The sequence below is a fragment of the Pyricularia oryzae genome, chromosome 1, assembly GCF_000002495.2.
Source record: "Pyricularia oryzae 70-15 chromosome 1, whole genome shotgun sequence".
In the NCBI taxonomy this organism is placed as follows: domain Eukaryota; kingdom Fungi; phylum Ascomycota; class Sordariomycetes; order Magnaporthales; family Pyriculariaceae; genus Pyricularia; species Pyricularia oryzae.
The window spans coordinates 3,972,577-3,991,568 of NC_017844.1; the positions used below are offsets into that span (position 1 = coordinate 3,972,577).

Genomic DNA, 18,992 nt, shown 5'->3' on the forward strand with positions numbered 1-18,992 from the left:
TGCCAAGGGGAGTTTTGTAAGTCTTTTTTTCTTCCTCTCTTGGTATTTTATTTCTTCCTCATTTTGTTGGTCCTGAGCTGTTTTACCTGTGTTTATTTCCGGGCAAAAGCAGGTATCGAAAGAGCTGTTAAGGTGGGTTGGCTCAAGGAAACTATAGCAAAACGTTTAACATATATCCCCCCGGAGTGTCATTATTACGTGTGTGTGTGTGTGAGAAAAGATGGTGATCATCAATTTTTCTTCTTCATCTTCAGCGATAATGGCGGTTATAAGTGCTTACCTTGTTAGTTGGACCTACCCAAGAACCCAAACTTTCCAACGAGAGACTGAACGGATTGGCAAATGTGGGGCAAGTATCCTGCACAATCGTCGAGGTACCGATCCCAAAACCTCATCGTGCGGCAGGGAAACTGATTGACACTGTGCTGCTGCATGCTCTTACTCTAGGGGGTTGCAGTGCGTTCGTCACGCGTAAGGCTTCCTCGGCCAGTAAGATGGTGTGCTGGGGGGACTTTTCTTTCTGACCTGGAATCACTCACTGCTGGTTGCTTGCCAAGCTTGCTTGCTCGGAAAGGGGTTAATACAAAACCAGCTAGAAAAAAAAAAAGATCTACAAATGGTGCATGTCTCATCGCGGGAACGTGAATGGTTCGTTTTGCTGGCTGTAGTCTGTACCTCTAATTTCTTTTTTTTTCTTTTTTCCCCGGTGGCTTTTTGGATTCCCTCACTGCAAAAAAGAGATGGAAGCGAGTGCAACCTGATAGTGGCTACATGCCAACCTAGCTAGCTATACATCCTTTTACAGCCTGGGCCATTTGAATTCGGCGGGCAAGCGGGGTTAATGGTACTCTCTCTGGTTTTTGGTAGTGGTTCCCTGGTTTGCGGAGGTGAAATGGCAGCTGTCATCCCAAACATACGGAGTAAACTGATCACAGCAAAGTGAGAAGGGGGGATGTGATCCGGATCACGGCAATGAGCTAGTCCCTACCTACAGGCAGTGCCTGCCTACCAATAGCTCGTACAGAAAATCCCTGCCCCTCTCTCTGTTGTGTCTCCGAGTTGCTTTTCTCGTCCTCTCTCCAAACCCCGCATCGAAAAAGTAAAGCCCGATGCTCACCCACCCCTGTCTGCAGGTTCCCCATCGCCAAGTTATCTTGTGTCTCTTGAGCTGCAAAAGCAACCCATTGAAGCAACCATCAACAGCGCCGATTAAATTTGATATCGACAAGGTAAAAAAGGATAAGAACAACAAGAAGAAAAAGAGATCAGAAAAAAAAGGAAATCGCCCAAAGTTTTACGGTTCCCTCAGCTTTCAAGACGGTCGCGCCATTGTGAAAACGGTGGCACGGCTTCACGACTTAACGGCTTGAACGGGTAACCGCACCCAGGAGGGTCGGCTGGATAATTGATTCTCGGCCGGTCCAGAACTAAAAAAAAAAAAAAAAAAAAAAGGCTGCCTAGAGTAACATTTGAACTACCTACGAATAATCGGCGGGGTACTGCATAGGTAGTACAATAGTCGGGAGATATTTAGTCTTTTTGGGTTGGTTTCATTTTCGTTACCTTTTTTTTTACACCCCACGTGCAGCTCGTCGTTTTCGTCCCCTAAAAAAAACGCGACCCGGTTCTTGGGCCGTTTCTTCGAGACCAGGAAAAAGAGAGACAAGGGTGTGTGGGGGGAAAACCACAACCGACGAGAAGGCATTCGGCAGATCGCTATCTCCCTACGGATAATCCAAATAAGAGAAATCGTGATCGGGGAACCCGGATATTTCAAACTCACCGCTTCTGACTGAACACACCCTACTGTATCTTGTTGTTGCCGTCAGAATTACCGTTTACGTTTGCAGACAACCGTCACTGCTACCACCCGACAGGGGGTCGCATGGGTGTTTAAATGGCTTCGCCGCGCCGATCAGAAGCCGACCTCGCCAGCCCGGCACGCGGGCCGGGTTCGGGCCCGCCATCCCCACCTCATCCCGGTCCCGACTCGGCAAGGCCACTATCAAGAATCACGTCGGCGGCAGCGTCACCACCACCACCGGGACAACGAACCGCGGAACCACCCACAACCATCTCTATCCCCCGCACCCTCTGGCGCCTCAGCATCCCTTTGTACATCACTCACCCCTCCCTCCCCAACACACCCTTCATAACCTCCCTCCCGCGCGTATCCTACCTGTCTCTTCTTCTCCCCCGGATCCGCGCCTTCCTGCCCCCATCCATCCCAGCCCCGACCAGCTTCCACCACGAAGGGATCGCGCTGCGCGCCCTGCCGCTCGGCCTGCTCGTCGACCTGTACCAGCCCACGCTGCCGTGGCGCCTGACGGTCGACCAAGGGGACGACTGGCACGTGGGCGACACCTTCCTCAACGGCGTCAAGGAGGCCGACTTTGTGCGCAACGGACACGCCAAGCAGATTATGGGCATGAGCAAGGCCGACACCACGGCGCTGTGGAACGCCGTCCGCGACGCAGACTACCCGGCTTGGGCCCGCATCAACGCCCGTCTGCTCAACCCTAGCACCCCGATCAAGCACGTGCCCCTGCGCATCTACATCCCCAGCAGCGGTGGTGGTGGCGCCGGGGGAGCAACGCCCGCCGGGTCTTTTAGGGTCATGCAGACCCTCGTTCCACCCCGGACGGCAAACCGTGAGTAAACCATCAGCCTCGACTTGCTTTTTGCCGCCATTCAACTCTTTAAAGTTTTTTTTTTTTTTTTTTTTTTTTTGAGAGCACGGAACCGAGCCTGACGTGTCGCTGACTTGGTTTGCTTCCACAGGTATTCCGCAGACTCTCGGCCCAACACTACGTGACTTGCTCCCTGTCTTGTTCCCGAGCAGCAGAGATCCCGTACTGGCCAACGTGGTGCTTCACGGCGCTCCCGTGCCATTCTCGGCCCCGCTAGAGGGCTTGATGCGCGAGGCCGCCTATCCAGACGGCTGGCTTTGTTTAACCGTCGTGCCATTATGATTTTTTGACAGGGGCAAAAACAGTAGTCTTGAGCTCAAGGGCTAAAAACTTGACCGTTGTTTCCCTCCAACTAGAACTAGATGGTGATTTGAGCGACGTTCGATTTCACGTGCATTGAATTTGGTTTCACAATTCTTGGAGCTGAAAAGATGCAAGGATGGCCTTTGATGTTTATTGCCTCACAAAGAGATTCAAGAGACCAAAAAAGAACAACATGTCTTATCCAACAAAGTACTTCAAGATCAAATATGATCCACCCTCAACCAGCCATCTATATATGCAACATGTACTTGCAACGGACCTGTCCGCCGCGCAGCTATCACTTCGTACCACCTCGCAATAAAAAAAGAAAAAGGAATATACCATCATTAGAGTATGCGTGTATAACATAACTCAGAAAGTGAAAAGAAAATCAAAGAAAAAGCCGACCTAGTAAATGGGTATGTATGCAGGTACGCTTCATCCAAGAAGATAAACAAAGAATACAAAACGTCGCTGAGCATGATACTTGTTGCCTTTGCCATAAAACAGCTTCATCCACATGAGGGGCCGTCATTATCTTGTCAAGTCGGAAAGGAAAAGAACATGAAACAAGTATGATCTTAAATGCAAGCAAGATGCCAGCCAGAAAAAAAGGGAGAAGCTGATCCTAATCCAGAAGAAAATACGAGGGTGTTTAAATGGCAAAATATTAGCGAGATAATTATGTGGTAGAGCTCAACTGCAATCCTTTGCAGCGCGAGCTTTCCCAAGTAATTAAATGCAGCGAGCCCTCTGTCGCCACGGCAAATCAGGCCATGTCGGGTCCGGTCTTGAACATTCGCCAAACTTGCTTTTCGGGCGAGCCCTGTCAACATGACACAGCAGGTAGAATCTGAAGGGAAGCGAGGCTTAGCAGGAGCGTACTGCAACAGCCTGTTTCTTGCTAGCAGAGAACCTTGATGGTGTGGTGAATGCGAGTTCCGCTTTCCTGGGAGCACTTTCATCGAGGTACCTGAACATCCACTGCTCCGTTGGGTGTTGGATGGGGCGGCTGATGAGGATGAGGAGAGTAAGAGAACGGCGGTAGACCATTCGAGGGCATCGGCTGAGGCCCAAATTGAGGTACTATAGGGCTGGTATGTACGGGACTCATCGACAAGTGGTGGAAATCGGGATGGGTCGCCATTGACGTGTGAATACTTGTCATATGGGACAAGCTTGGGTGGGTGGCTGACAGCGGCTCGGGTCGGGATAACCCCGTGGGAAACAGAGTGTCCCTCAGACCAACGAGGATTTTCCCGTCAACCTCGAGGGAGCTTGATCGATGCGAGACCACGTCCAAGAACTGTATCATCTTGTCGAAAAGGTACTTGAGCTCCGCAGGGTCGATGAAATGTGAGAGATACTGGTTCCTGTAGACCGCGGCAAGGGTAATCAGGTTGCCCCACTGACTAAAAGCGCAACAAACAACAAAGGTCAGCAGCGAAAAGGAGAACAAGAGAAATAAAAAGAGTCCGGATTCCCAAAAACTCACGCTTGAGCGGTACCAAAGATGTTGGTGACAATATACCGCCGTTCAGCAAGATTGTGGAAGGCCTTGGTGCTATGAATAAGCGCGTTGATGCCCGTCTTTGCTATCTCCAAAACAGTGTTGTCGGAGGGATCCAAAAGCTCGTTCAAAGGATCAGACTTGTCGAGCCCTTCCTGCGTCCCCGGATAATCTTTCATCAGGATAGATTTGATAACGGGCCGGCAAATAATGTTCATGGCGCCCCAGTACTTAGCTCGCAGCCTAGCGTCGAGGATGTTGTCGGCCGGAGTCGGGGGATCATGGTCATGAAACTTGGGCCACCAAAGAAGTTCCTGCTCTGTCAAATTCGAGTGTAGAATTTCCACCAGTCCTATCAGGTCAAAATTGTCTCTTTCAGACTTGGGCCCGTATAGGAATGTGTGCGCCTTGTTGAGAGTCTTTCGTAGCCATAGCTGCCCGTAGTAGCTATAGGCGACACGTTGGTCGATCCCGCACTCAATCATGTGTTCCAAATTAGGGTGCGGCATGCTCTGCTCGTAGTTACTGATGCCCGACTGTTGTAGGTTCAGCTCGGCGATAATGTCGCTGCAAATTTGGTCAGTGCTGGCAAAAATAAGATACAAAAAAACTCCCCAAAAAATACCACATACCTTTCAAGTTGCATACACGTCCAGTAAATGAGATAGTACCGGAGGTCCTTGATGTCTTGTTTTCCGCCTTTTGTTGCAGCAGTGAGACGAGAGAAGTGGCTTGATAGAAGCGTGTTAGCAATCAAATACAGGTCAATTCCTCGGGAAGGGATGGGAACGACTCACTTCCTCAGAAGATGCTGCGCCTTGACGCAGGCATGATGGATATGCCAATAACTCTCCATAACCCTGCCCAGCTGACCGTAATAAAGACCAGCCAAAATGTTGGCGTATACGTGCCATATGGAAGTACCTCCCATTTGATTGCCAAGAATGTCGGTAGCATTTGCTAGGTACTGCAGACCCGGAATCACATCCATATTTCTCCTTATTGGCCCTGGTGTAGAACCGGAGGAACCCTGAAAAGAGGCTCGCCTGCTGCCTGTCGGGTGCGAAGTTACCGAAGGCGGTGTCCCCTGGACGGGGGATGGTGGTACACCATTCCGAGAGGCCGGGGAACCTTGGGAGCCGTAGGGCTGAGAGCTGAAGGAACCCTGACCTTGCATCTCGCTATGTGTTGGAACGATATCGGGGATACGATCCTTGTGTAAACAGATCTCGCCCAGGGCAAGAATACAGAGAACTACAGCAGTGGTGATGTGGCGAGACGGCGCGGGACGTTTTTGATGCGCGACCTTGGGTTCCGAGCCATCGTCTGTATCCTCTCGTTTCCGCTTTTCACCCACAATTTCGTGCTTTGCGGCAAACCCTGCGATTGGTGGCGGCCTGGTAGATTTGGTAACGAAAACCGTGGGAAGGCTGTCGAGGAAGTTTTTGATCAGGGCGTCCAGATCCTTGGGCAAAATGATGGGATGCATGTTCTGCATGTTTTCCTTGTAGCTGTCCACAAGCTTCCACACATGCTCAGGGTCGAACCTTAGGCCTCCGACTGTCTTTCGAGAAGGGGTCTTCGTTTCAGGGGTTGGAGGAAGATTCTGTGGACTAAAAGGCGCGGTTTCCATAGCATCCATGCAGCCCCAGTCATTGTTGGATGAAGGCGATGGTGCTACGTCTTCAGGATAGGTAGACGTGAGAAGTCCCAAGTCGTTAGGAACCTCCCTCCCACCCGGCCTCTTTTTGCTTCCTTCTCCTCGACCATACAAATGTAACAAGCCCCTATTTTCCTCGATGGTGAGCGGGTAGGTCTTTGGGTACTTGATGCCATGTTCTACCAGAAGGTGGCCCACGAGGCTTTGGATGGGTGGCCACATGAGCAAATTGCCAGTTCCTGTGGTATGGTTTTCTGGAATTGCAGGTTTCCCCGCAGGTACCGGGGAGCCAGGTGGGACATCTGCTCTGTCGTCGTCTATAATAACAGGCGCGATTGGTTCCTCGGCCTCCTTGGAAAAAACCAACTCTTCAGCAGTCGCCGAATGAGCTGCCTCAATTGCTTGCTGCCTGTCAGTGTGCTCTAATATGGGCACTTGAGGACTTCCAATCGGCTCGCCGCGTCCAGAATTCGGGGATTCGTGCGGTCCATTTGAAGCAGTATCCTCACTTCCGCTCAACTCCCTTTTGACAGAAAAAGGGAAAGATTGCGCGGCGCCAGGCCTGATCGCAGCGACTATTGTCCTCATAGCTTCTTCCAGATTCGTAAGACGTGTACTCAGACGCGAATCAACCCCCGAAATCAACGACTTTATGTCGGCAAAGCTCGTACTCATGCTGGTGACCGCCTCGAGGAGCTCCGTCTGGACCTTGTCTTGTCTAGAAGCCGGATCAGATTAGTATTGGGGATTGGGCAAGTCGAAACGGGAATGCATGTTTAGCTCGTACTGTTTAACTATTGGCTCCTTGTAGTTACAAGGTTCGTTCTTCTCTTTGCAGTTCTTGCATGGTTTCTGCTCATCACACTTGGCCTTGAGATGTCGGCACCGATCACAAGCCTATGCGCCACCGCTTGTTAGCTTTGCATCAGGTCGCAGACACTGCCGACAAGGATAACATACCTGGGACGCGCGCTGGTGTTTGGGCCTCTGTTTACTGGTAGCCGCCGACGATGCACTCCCATATGGACTATATTCTTGGTTGTTCTGGTAAGGTGTAGGATACATATTGTGGGTTGGAGACTGCTCATACGGCGACTGAATATGAGCGTGATTGTGTGGTTGAGGGGGAGGAGGAGGAGGCGGTGGCGGCGGCGCGTAGTTCTGTTGCTGGCGAAACATGGGTCCAGACTGGCCGTTATCGAAGCTGGGCTGTCTCCGGTCGTCTATGGGCAGCGGCTGTTGAGGGAGAGGTTGTTGATGCTGCGGTCGATGGGCCGGCTGCGAATGCTGCGAAGGCGGAGGCGCTGCGGGCGACTGCGCCTGCATGCTATGCGCTGGAAGACCGTGAGGAGTCACCGGGTGTGGTTCGGGCGCATTTCCTGTCGAGTTCTGGCGGCGATTGTTCGGATGGGGTATGTGTTCTTCGGGATCTCGCTTCATACCGCCACCACCACCACCACCACCACCTGGCGATTCGCGGGGCGAATAGGCTGGTTGGTAAGGAGGATGCGCCGGTGACTGTGGCGGTTGCGAAGGCCGGGCAGGGTACGGATCCGCCTCATGGGAGCGGTTGTTGGGGTATGGACTCGTAAGTAACGGCGGCAGAGCTGGAGAATCGGTGCTCCGAGGATAGTGGTTGTGAGGGGGATGTTGGTGTTGATGTTGATGTTGATGCTGGTGCTGGTGCGGTTGACCAGACGGTTGTTCGGGGAGACGTGGGAGGGTAGTGTAAGAAGGATACGCCGGCCTTGCGGGGGACCACGACGAGTTGGGTTCTTGCCCAAGCCGTGGCCGCTTAGGGTCCGGGCCGTGGTCCATGCTTCAGGGTGTAGGGAGAAGTCGAGGTATGTCTAGGAAGGTACATCAAGACGGCCGAGGCGGCGAAGTTTGTGCTGTGCAGCGGAGGCGACAAATGTCAGACAAGGTTTGCGCAAGCGTATGCCATCGAAAGGCACTTCATCAGGCGAAGTTGCCAACTGCCCGATCGGAAGGAAAGCAGGGACAGGCAAAGATGAGATTGAAGCCGGGGCCGTGTGTGGGCTTTCGGGTATGCGCGGTTGGTGTGCGGTACCTAGGTGCGGCAAGGTATGTAGGAGCGTTACAGTACACACACACCGGGGGGCGTTGAACTGAAAGGCAAGAAAAAAAAAATCGAGAAAAAAAAAAGAACGTGGGTAGGCGAGGGCCGACTAGGATCGGAAGTAAGGTACCCAAGGTAGCAGTAGCCAAGTTACCTTGCAAGTAATCTTTTTCCTAAAAAAGGGATATCGCCATCCAAACGTTTGGCCGTATCGTCGCAAAGATGGAGAATGCGAGATTGCAAAACGGAGGCGCTTGGTTGGGGACTGCGAGGTCTGTGGTCGATCGTAGCCCAAGCTCGGCAGAAAGCAACAGGGTAGCGAGTGCGGACGCGGATCGACAGTCGCGCGCAAGACTTTGGTAATAAGGACCTGTTGCGTAGGCGTCTGGTCCGTCTCTAGTCAGGTGTATTCTATCGTGACAGGCACCCTGGACGAGGTTTCTTTCTTTCTGTCTTTTTTTTTTATCCCTTCCCTGACAGGCTGGGTCAAACAGCGGGGCGACGCGACTGGTCTAACAACCAAATATGGCTCGGGGCGTTGCGGGCGACCAGAAGCACAGATGGGATGAAGCTTTAACTCTGTTCGACTTGAGGTGTTTGCTGATGCGTACCGTTCCTGTTTCCTAAAAGGATAAAATAAAAATAAAAGAGTAAAGAATAATTTGCAAGAGGGAAAAAAAAGCCCCGATCAGACCTGGTTGTAGCGGGCGGCGGAGAAGTCTCTCCAGCGCGGCTTTTGATTCTATTGGCTAACGAATCTGGCGGGTTTTTTTTTCCTCTTCCCTTTTTTGTCTCCTCTCTAACTTATCAAGTGGGGATGGGCGGTCAGTTGGCAAGGTACCTACCCCAAGCAGGCAAGCATCGTCAGCAAGAAGCAATCCAAAGTTTCTTTTTCGTTCTGGCCCCCTTCTAGCACAGCTATGCATCGGTTGTGAGACAGGTTGACTGATGTGGTATCTCTTTTTTTCGGGGTCAAAGCCAGCCCTCCGTTTCTGCCGCCAATCAATCCCGCCAAACCAAAGCTGGTAGGCAATGCGTTGCACAACTGGGTCAATGGCCTTGACCTCTGCGGCTTGGAGATGGCGGGCGGGGGGTCCTGCGTCGGCCGCACTGTCCAAAAACCCGTGGAGATCTGCAGGCTAAGGGTACCAAGGTCCAAAAAGATACACGCGCGTGACGAAGGGAGACCTTTGCCAGCCCCGTCACCAACTCCAGTTCTAGCAAAGTAGCGAAGTATCTGACCCGAAAATCCGACCGTTTCATCGGGTACGAGCAGGGGGTTGCGCACGCTGGTATCTGGTCAAGATTGATCCATTCGCTTCCAAGCCAAGCGACCACCACTGCCAGTGAGAAATCAATACAGCACAACTCTAATCCTGGGATCGTGCATTGCAACGATTTCACAGCCGAGCAAATAATTGTTCAGCAGGTAATCAAAGAATTTTTCGTTACGAGGTGCATTCATTGCATGCATTATCCACAGCATCTAATAATTAGTTTTTGTTTACGAACGGACATCCTTGAGACCCCCAATGGCTGATTTGTTATGCTGTACAAAGAAATAGAGATAAAAAAAATTGCCAGCCGGGCTGTGAATCCTGAGGAAGTGAGCAGGGCAGCAGGCATTCTTCTTTCAGCTTTTTTTTTTTTTTTTTTTTTTTTTTTTTTTGCGCGGGTGGGCGCGTTGTGACATTGACAATTGCTCGCTTGATACGTGGGAGGCTCACGGTCCTCTTTCGTCGTTCCATTTTTGTGCGGGGAGGCAAAAGAAAGAGGAAAGATCGAGGAGACGTACACTAGACTATAGCATTAACAGTAATATTAATTAAAGTCAAAATCAAATCCAAGCCGCAAGATCCGAGGGATTTACGTTCGTTCTCTGTGTCTCTATTTTCTTGTCCCTTGAGGCGGACAGCCTGGTCAGATTCCCCAGCCAAGAACAAACCATGGATTGAAAAAGCAAGCCGCCATGCCAGATGCTGTCACGAGGCAAATTAAGCCCCTGCAGTTTTCTGGCCGATTGCCACGGACTTCTGGATGTTATGGTAGATTTACCGGGAATGATAACCTAGTGTTGACTCTGACCGACATTTGGGTAACTTGATCTGCCACAATAGCTTGCTCATCTGTCTTCCATTGGCCCGGTTTTTCCCCTGGCTTCCCTTGAAGTTGGAGGTTGGCAGAAGCTCCATTCTCCTGCGATCGCTTCCAAGTGGGTGGGTTTATTAATATTTCCCTTCTTATGCTCTTTTCTCGCGTTTCCATCAGCCGCCGCTCCAGCTGAGTACATGATGGGGTAGCTGGCCTCAAGCCTCATGTCTTGCCTGCTTGGCCTGCCTGACTGGGGGTCCCGACCCGCCCGTCTCTTTTACCTGTAGGTACTCCCTGTACTCCTTAGGGAGGGTCCAGCGCCGAGCTAAGCTAAATAAATGGTCACGAACAGCTGCTCTACTAGTGGCGAGCCACTGTTCGTCCGTTATCTCAAACGTTCAGGGTAGCTTTGCGGGGATTGGCCAGTCATTCGCAAGATCAATCGTCCAGAAACAAAAATCCATCGCCCAGAAAACAAATCCTAGCATTCGTTACACGACTGGCCGGGCTTGCAGATTCTCCAATTGGCGCTAATTAATCGGAAAGTTAGCCACAATACTAGAGTGTACGTAAGGTACCGTTACGTACACCCAGCTGGGGTATGTAATAATAAGGTATCTGTGGTATCTGCCACCCCGACCTAGCTTTCCCAGCATTAATCAACCTAAATGGGCAAATCGATCAAATTTTCCCTGGCTTTTGCCTGGATTGATTTCAATGTTGTATCAAAGCCATAAGCGATTTGGGGGACTGAACCAAGTAGCTGGGCTCTGGGCTTCTGGGCAAGCTGGGGTACTTCGGTCATGTGATTCAATCCTTGAAAGATTGAATCAGCCTCTACCCCACCACGGCGCTTCATCCAATGTCCGATTTATCGTGCTGGCTTGCCTTGCCCGCGTCTTTTGCTGTCAGGGACCTTTGGATTTAGTCATCACCAACCAGTTTAGGCTTGACAAAATCGATTTTAACCAACATCCACCCAGAGCCACCCACTCCCGTGACCGTCACCTTGAATATGGATCTTTGGGCATCTATTACACTCGCAACAGGTAGATCAGGTACGGTGAGTATCCAATGAACCGGCCGGCCGGCTCTCGTCTGCTTTGACAGGCGAGACAGGCCTGACAAGTTCAGTCAAGACCCCTGGTAGACGAAGACCGAAAATCGGCCGCCGTCTCCAAAAGCCGTTTTTTCTCGTGAAAAGTTCACCAAAACCAGGTCAGCCAAGTCTTGGAAGTGTGGGGACAAAACGATGTGTCTGTGTGTCTTTTTTTCCCTTCTCTGACTCTTCGTTCTGTTTGGGTCCAATCAGCGTCTTGGCCCCAAAGTTTTCCTTCACCGAGAACTTCCACCAACGACTTTAGCGAGACGGACAGCGCAAGGGGAGAGCCAACGGCCACACCGAGGCAAATTACCCACACACCTGTCTTTGCTCACCTTGTTTGTTGGTTGTGATGCCAAGGGTGCCTTGCTTCACGGTCATGCGCTCTTTTTACCTTGTACACTTTTAAAATGATGTAAACCAGCAGAGCCCAATATTGGAAATGCCGCTAATATGGGCAGCGCAGTGATTTGGCAAGTCCCCGGCAAGTCCGCGCGGTTGTTTGTTGGTCTTGACTGGATCCATTTGGGCCTCTTTTACGGTGAGGCTGGAAACACTACAGAAAAAAAAAAGTGTCTGTGCCTGACAGTGGCGATAAGCCTAGAGGGGCGCGTTGTGGGACAATGACCCATGAGCAACACTTACTAATTACCTTCTTGCAAATCTTGAGACCTCTAGGATTCTGTGTCATAGACGCTCTGAGATAACAATATCAGCTCCCGTCTCGTCCTGGTGCCTCGTGACGAGACCGCGTTGTGATGGATCTGTAGCCTTCTGAATCAATCTTACTCCAATGTTATCAGGTACCCTAGGTCGAGGAGCCAGATACCAGATACAGCACAGGACGCGTATGTCATCGTCATTTATGACATACCATTTTCCCTGCACCGGTAGACATGGGAAATGAAATGCTTCGTCTTCGGCAATCGCTACTTGAGAAGGGCAAGGGAACAGGGATACAGAGTTGGGTTTGTCACAACTACCGGCAGATCAATAATAGCAAAGCAGGCAGAGGACATTTGACCGTTGGGCTGCGGGGGGTCAGAGCTTCCGGGGGGGGGGGGGGGGGTGGGGGTGCAAACGACTAGGTCTGGCACTAATACGAAAGAAAAACACCAAGTTGCACATATCCCACATGGTTGCCGTATACAACTATGCATTTTGTGCAAGTGAACCATAGAAACCATCATCAGGGTTTTGGACTGGGGGTGTCAGAAGTCTAAATTCCAACGCGTATGCATGCACCGTTGATCTCGGAAAGGGGGTGATAACGGGAAATGGTCTCATGGTCTATATCATAAAACACCCGTCGTCTACCCAGTAGTGTTCGGCATCTAAGCCGACCAACAAGAAGTGGTCGCATATAGACTGCACAAAAAACGTGTACAGCTTGCATTAGGCCCGGATCTCCTGACATCCCTTGGCTGCTGGTTTAGCCCGCAGCCCTAGAGTTGTCAGCATGCCGCTGCGATAGCCTCTAGTATAAGCCTCTAATTCCCGCTGCTACCATTACAAGCTGTGTCTGGCCATGCAGCAAAGAATAATGTCGAAGTCTGCACGTTGGGTGTTTATGCCCAACTGAAGTATCCCCAACTGGAACAACCTAGTGTGCTCCTGTCCACCAATCGACAGCGGCTCAGTCCATATCCACCCCACAGGTTTGATATTCGTTGTTACACGGAACAATGGCCGAAGACTTAGGAGTGCCGCAAGTTCCTAGCTGGAACAATGACGTTTCGTTGGCCAGCGGAGAAAAAGAAGAGAAGGAATGCATAAACCTTATCAACGGAGACACAATAGTGCATGGGCTCCAAAGTGCTCAATCACGCTCCCATCCTGCTCGAGCATGCTGCCAATCCACTCCCTACCACCCTCGACCTCGGCGGCACCAAACTTGACGGTGACGCAACCTCTCACATTGGCGGCAGACCAGAGCACCTTGTGCCTCCGCTCCATGTCCAACCTCGTAGCCCGCCACTTCTCCAGCGGCGATTTCGCGGGGCCCATATTCGCCGCCTTGGCCACCGCCTCGGGCGTCCTGAAGTCCCGCGCGCCGAGCCTCGGAAGCGCGGCGAACTCTGACAGGAAGAACTCCCCGAGCTGACCCATTAGCGGGCCCCGAAGTATCAGCGTGCCAAAGACGCCGTTGCCCTGCATCGACGCCCTCAGCGATTCGGCGTACTTTCCTGCGCTCTCATGATCGAGCACAATGGCGTCCCGCACCAGCAGCCTGTCTTTTTCATCTTTATCAGCAGGGCCGGCGCCGGCGCAGGCCCAGACCTCGTTCTTCCCCGCCCAGCGCTTGAAGTCCCACTCCTCGCCGAGCGCGGCCCTGCCCTGCGAGACCCAGTCCAGCATGCACAGGGACGAGCGCAACGTGGCCAGGCGAAAGGTCTGAGCCTGCTCGTAGACGCTGTCGGCAAAGGGCTGGACGGGGTCGGGCAGCAGGCAGAGGGCGGCATCGTCGGCGATGCGGACCCGCAGCTCCTGGCGGGTCACGACGTCGCAGCTCGGCGACTTGAAGACTTTTGTATACCCCTGCGTCACGATGCTGACCCTCGCGCCGGCCTGCACGTCAATGTCCAGCGCGACCTGGTCGCCGGCAACGAGGCCGCCGCCGTAGGACAGCAAGAAGACGAGCACGCTCTGCCGGTCCGTTGGCCGTGGTGGTGTGATGAGCTTGAGTGGGTATCGGTACGCGAGCTTCTCGATGCCCGAGACGCCCGATGGTAGGAGTTTGGCCACCACACGGCCCTCGCCTGCGGTGGCTGTGGAAGCAGGGAATGGAGATGCTGATGGCATGGCAGCGGCGGCGGCAGCACTAGCGCCAGCAGAGGTATTATAATATGGTTAATATGGGGTATTTTATATGGTTTCTTGTTGCTTGTTTCCCGTTTCTTGTGGTGGAGCCGCCGTGATAGCTTGACTCCGCTCACGATAGCGGATGAAGACTGGAGCTTGAATTTTGGGGGAACGAACATGGCGTTCCTTCGACCCAGAGAAGAACATCTATCTCCATCCTGTGGTATATACCATGTTGGCAATAGAGTACAACAAGTCAACGCTCAATACCTTGCAAGACTCCGGTCAGATGATTTGAGCCCATAACGTTCCGTTTCAAACATGGCTTGGCATTGGTTCTCGTGGGCGACCTCATGCACGGTTCAATGTCCATGTTGTACGTGGTAGAGCGCCTGCGAGACGTAATTTGTCCGGGCAGTACAGGGGCCAACGTGAATGTGGCGCTAAATTTTAGGTAACAGAAATTGAGCCATGAGAGGAAAAGAATGAGCAATGGCCAAAACACTGAACCCTAACCCGGTCACATTGCCGACAACCCCGCATATGTCAGGGTACCTTCCCTACGATTACGACTCAATGCAAAGTGGGTTACGAGCGGCTTTTGAACTGTGCAGCTTTTTTTTTCTCCTCCAGTTCGATTCGATCACTTCATAGGCCGACGCGACGCGTCTGACGTAGAAAAACCTAGCGGCTGTACACCCTAGTCAATAACCGCCTGCAAACCTTGGCCATCCCTTTGTCAGGATCGGGAAAAACCTTCTCATTAGGCACTAAAATTTCTCGCCAACTAGGAAAGGGTTGTACTGCCCAGGACGGAATTGCAAATTGACTAAAAAAAAAAAGTCCAGTCACAGCGGCGTACAGCATTTGTCAGCTTGGATAACTAGAACCATATCGGATGGCGCCTACCGGGCGGCCCAGAGGCCGGGGCAGGGGTCGCGGCCGGGCTGCTCGAGCCGGGGCCGCTGTTGGAAGAGGAGGGTCCGCCGCCGCCTCAGCAGGAAACGAGGACCAGGCTACCGACGCTGCCGTTGAGACCACAGAGACAGCGGCACCGGCACCAACATCGGCAGCACAGCCAGCGGCGGCACCAGATGCCGGCGGCGGCAGCATCACTATGGAGGAAGCATCAGCGGCACCGGCATCGGCGGCGGCACCAGTACCCAGGACCCGGGGCGTGGCATCAACGCGGGCCAGGGGAGCGTCCGTAGCGGCCAGCAGTAGTGCGGCGTCCAGCGGATCCAAGTTCAAGCCACGGGCTGTGCGGCGTGGAGATGCAGAGCGGGAGCGTCTCGCGCAAGAAGAGCTGCGGAAGCAAAACATAAAGCTCGCCGAGGACCAACGCTTACAGCGTGCCCGGGGTCGAGGGCGCCGGGCTCGAGGAAGAGGTGATGCTATGGGCCGCGGCGGGTTCGATCGCAGGTATACTGCCGGCAACTCTATTTTTGGAAACCCTGGAGCATGTAGGTCTATTGCATTGTTGTTGGTTCCCCCCGTCCACTCGAATTTACACGTGATTAACAGCAGTATTTTGTATCACTAGCTTCATCTGGCTTCAAGACCGACTCGGGATTCAAGTCCAGTGGTTACCGGGACCAGTCCAACCGTCTCAACGCTGACATGTTCAGCGGGCCGATGATGGACGACTACGATGAGGAGGAGACAAAGGAGGGCGCCTCATCATCCAGGCAGCCGCCACGGAAACGTGAGGTAATGCCCATGGGTATCACCCGACGCGAGCCGCAAAAGAAGGAGCTCGTCGTTGCCACCACAGCAGACATGGTGGCCAAGGAGAAGGCTGCCGCGGGTATCGTCGAGGAGGTGGACGACAGCCCTGTCAAGACCCCTGACGAAGACATCGAGATGAAGGACGATGGCAAAGTTTGGCCAGGAGCATCTGACAACCGCAAGGTCAAGGTCAAGGACGAGCATGGCAAATTTGTCGAGGTCACTGAGATCGACGACAAGCGCCTGCAACGTGCGGCCGAAGCCGAGAAGAGGATCAAGGAGGAGGAAGAGGAGAAGAAGAAACCAAAGGTCAAGATCTACCAGAGCAGGGAGGAAGAGACGAGGGAGAGGCAATATAACATGCTGCTCAAGGAGTTTGGCCCTCGACCAGAAGGCGACTCCAAGGACGGTCGCCTCTACCTATTCCAATTTCCTCCCACGCTACCTCCACTTCGCGTCGTGCACAGACCAAAGCCCAAGAGCATCGTTAAGGACGAACCGATCGACGACGACGTTGTTACTATGGATGTCGGCGAGACGGTTGATCTGACCGACGGAGAGAAGAAGGCAGACGTCATGGACGGAGAGGGCGAGGGCGAAAACGAGGATGATCCCTTGAACCCATACCCGGAAACGGTGGGTTACGTGGGCAAGATGATTGTCCGAAAATCTGGGCGGGTTGAGATGGACTGGGGTGGCTTCCCATTCCAGGTGATGCCGGGTATTACCACCAACTTCATCACGAATGCGGTATTACTGGAGGATGACGACAAGAAAATCAAGGCAGGCGAGGTCACAGGCAAGGCATACGGAATGGGACAGATCATGGGCCGCTTTACCGTCAGGCCCGTGTACACCAAGCCGGAACCGGGGGTTATTGATCCGGGGCACCTGGAGCAGCTGAGGCAGAAGGCTAGGGATGCCGAGGTGGCAAAGGCCGAGGTGCTTGCCGAGAAGCGACGGGTGCTCGAGCCCTTGTTGCAGAGCCTACAACAAAAACACTAGATGATGGTTGTTTGTTGGCCACATCTAAAGGCCGGGAAATATGTGCTATCTAGAACCAAGCAAACAATTTTCTGAATGAAATTACGGTGATTCAAACTTGAGTCAATCATAGGTAATCATTAGCAGGCTAGACCATGCGTACTTGCACTGAAGCCTCGGAAAGCTGGTCAGAAATTGCTGCCGATTCCACCCCAGAGGAGCTTATGGGATTTTATTTCCGTTGATTGACCTCACCATAGGCCACAGGGCAACCCAGCTTTGCTGATTCGCAACTACCCCCCTCCCCCCACTGTTTTCTACCCCCTCGACCCGCGACATCAACCTCCAAACACCAAACAACTAACACAATGAAGCTCCAAATCCTATCCGACCTGCACCTCGAGACGCCCAAGGCCTACGACATTTACCAAGTGACACCGGCGGCGCCGTACCTCGCCCTCCTCGGCGACATCGGCACCGTGGGCCCACACGAGACCGACCATCTTCGCCTTCCTCAGCGCCCAGGCCCGCCAGCTCCACTGGAACCCGTCGGTTGATGAGCGTTCCAGGGACGCGCGGCATGAGGGGAGCAGGATCTTGAACGGCTTCACGACGGATCTTTCTGGGGAAGCGTGCTTTCGGAGTGACAAGGTCAGGGTTTGGGCGTTTGGGCATACGCACCACAACTGTGATTTTGCTGTCGAGAGGGAGGGTGCTTCACCGATCAGATTGGTCACGAACCAGAGGTGCTATTATTTTAATCAAGCTGGAGGGTTTGATGATATTAAAACTATGGACGTCTAGAGCGACTTTCTGACCAAAAACTGCTGGCATAGACTACATTACATGATTACACCCTCGAATTAGATTCCGACGTTACAAAAGGTTGCCATCACAAGATGAAAGAAAGATCCAGCTCAATTCCGTAAGAGCGGGAAACATGTCAAAACCACGCCTCTGAGACTCGCCCACCTTTCTTTCTCCGACAGGCTCTTGGCTGGCTCTTGTGGCAAATAGGACCACGTGTGGCTGGCGCCCATCCCCCAAGAACACCACTCACTCGGCACCGCTAGACAGCAGGATGTGGAAAGGCACCATGTGCATCTTTGGCCGCGGAGTATCGAAATACGGCAGCAGCCGCGACTTGGTCTGCAGCAAATCCATCGAAAAGTCCCACCACGGCGGCTCGATGTATTCCGGGATGGCGGAATAAAAGGCGGTAATCTGATCGTCCAAGGCCTTGCACATGTATCCTTGAGCCGGGTGGCGCTTGGTAAAGTAAGGGTTAAAAGTCAACGTCTCGAGGTTCTTGCAGCGAGTGGCGACCGCCTTGCACGCGTCGATCATGGTTTCGTTCTTTTGCGAACGCCACGCCAGCACGATGTGTCTGACGCGCGGCAGGACGTCGGGCTCGAGGGCGTCCAGGATCGCCGCTGCGTTCACGGGCTCGCTCAGGTGGACGACGGCCCTGTCCAGGTTCACCCAGCAGGCGTTTGCGCTCCCGGCCAGCCGGACGGGCGGGCCGTAGGTCTGCTCCATGACGAGGCGCGCGGCTTTGCAGGACAGGCCCGCGTTGTGCGGCTTGGCCCCGTAGAAGTCCAGGGCGACTGGGGGCAGCTTCTTTGCAGCATGGGGTTGCTTGCGGCCTCCAGTTTGAGGGCGAACATAAAAGTCCAACACCGCGACGGGAGCGAGCGCTTCCTTCCAGATCTGGAGCTGCAGTTCGGTAGGTAGCAAGCCAAAGGCGGGGAAGCCGGCTGTCGACGACATAATTATTTGGGCTGTGGTGTATAGTATTCCGATGGAGATTTTTGATCGCGCAGGCGACGGAGCGCGCACTCGGGGTTGGTAAAGTTGTAAAATGGACAGGAGCTGGTTAGTTGGAAGAACGATTGCATTGTAAGATAAGGTGGTAGGTTTGATGGCTTGGAGCTTTAACTTTGCTGCTGACTACCTAGGTAGGTACTATCTAGTCTAGAATAGTACTAGGTCTAGTCTAAGCTTAACCAGAACTCAAAAAAGCAATAAGCTCGGCTCTCCCA

General features: G+C 52.9%; 7 protein-coding genes across 7 annotated transcripts; 3 read left to right on the forward strand and 4 right to left on the reverse strand.

Moving 5' to 3' along the window:
- Positions 1-1,429: 1,429 nt before the first annotated feature.
- MGG_09262 (autophagy protein 5) lies at positions 1,430-3,475 on the forward strand. The gene is made up of 2 exons (XM_003709847.1): positions 1,430-2,651; positions 2,782-3,475. Exons 1-2 carry the CDS (start codon positions 1,898-1,900, stop codon positions 2,970-2,972), a joined length of 945 nt encoding a protein of 314 aa, XP_003709895.1. The 5' UTR covers positions 1,430-1,897; the 3' UTR covers positions 2,973-3,475.
- On the reverse strand, positions 3,114-8,957 carry MGG_09263 (uncharacterized protein). The gene is made up of 6 exons (XM_003709848.1): positions 7,124-8,957; positions 6,951-7,060; positions 5,301-6,881; positions 5,136-5,234; positions 4,489-5,070; positions 3,114-4,405 (listed from the first exon to the last, which is right to left on the reverse strand). The coding sequence occupies exons 1-6, from the start codon at positions 7,979-7,981 to the stop codon at positions 3,955-3,957; spliced, it is 3,681 nt and encodes a 1,226-aa protein (XP_003709896.1). The 5' UTR covers positions 7,982-8,957; the 3' UTR covers positions 3,114-3,954.
- A 470-nt stretch (positions 8,958-9,427) lies between these two features.
- On the forward strand, positions 9,428-9,892 carry MGG_16263 (uncharacterized protein; the record flags this gene model as incomplete). The annotated part of the gene is made up of 2 exons (XM_003709849.1): positions 9,428-9,672; positions 9,803-9,892. Coding segments are annotated over 2 exons (251 nt in total), but the record flags the coding sequence as incomplete, so codon positions are not given.
- A 1,949-nt stretch (positions 9,893-11,841) lies between these two features.
- On the reverse strand, positions 11,842-12,334 carry MGG_16264 (uncharacterized protein; the record flags this gene model as incomplete). The annotated part of the gene is made up of 3 exons (XM_003709850.1): positions 11,842-11,992; positions 12,082-12,110; positions 12,311-12,334. 3 exons carry the CDS (start codon positions 12,332-12,334, stop codon positions 11,842-11,844), a joined length of 204 nt encoding a protein of 67 aa, XP_003709898.1.
- Positions 12,335-12,530: 196 nt separating this feature from the next.
- On the reverse strand, positions 12,531-14,632 carry MGG_09264 (urease accessory protein UreD). The gene has a single exon (XM_003709851.1). The coding sequence runs from the start codon at positions 14,236-14,238 to the stop codon at positions 13,219-13,221; it is 1,020 nt and encodes a 339-aa protein (XP_003709899.1). The 5' UTR covers positions 14,239-14,632; the 3' UTR covers positions 12,531-13,218.
- Positions 14,633-14,833: 201 nt separating this feature from the next.
- MGG_09265 (uncharacterized protein) lies at positions 14,834-17,131 on the forward strand. The gene is made up of 2 exons (XM_003709852.1): positions 14,834-15,701; positions 15,782-17,131. The coding sequence occupies exons 1-2, from the start codon at positions 15,137-15,139 to the stop codon at positions 16,969-16,971; spliced, it is 1,755 nt and encodes a 584-aa protein (XP_003709900.1). The 5' UTR covers positions 14,834-15,136; the 3' UTR covers positions 16,972-17,131.
- A 202-nt stretch (positions 17,132-17,333) lies between these two features.
- MGG_09266 (uncharacterized protein) lies at positions 17,334-18,720 on the reverse strand (the record flags this gene model as incomplete). The annotated part of the gene is made up of 3 exons (XM_003709853.1): positions 17,334-17,585; positions 17,692-17,716; positions 18,011-18,720. The coding sequence occupies 3 exons, from the start codon at positions 18,718-18,720 to the stop codon at positions 17,334-17,336; spliced, it is 987 nt and encodes a 328-aa protein (XP_003709901.1).
- Between the last annotated feature and the right edge of the window lie 272 nt (positions 18,721-18,992).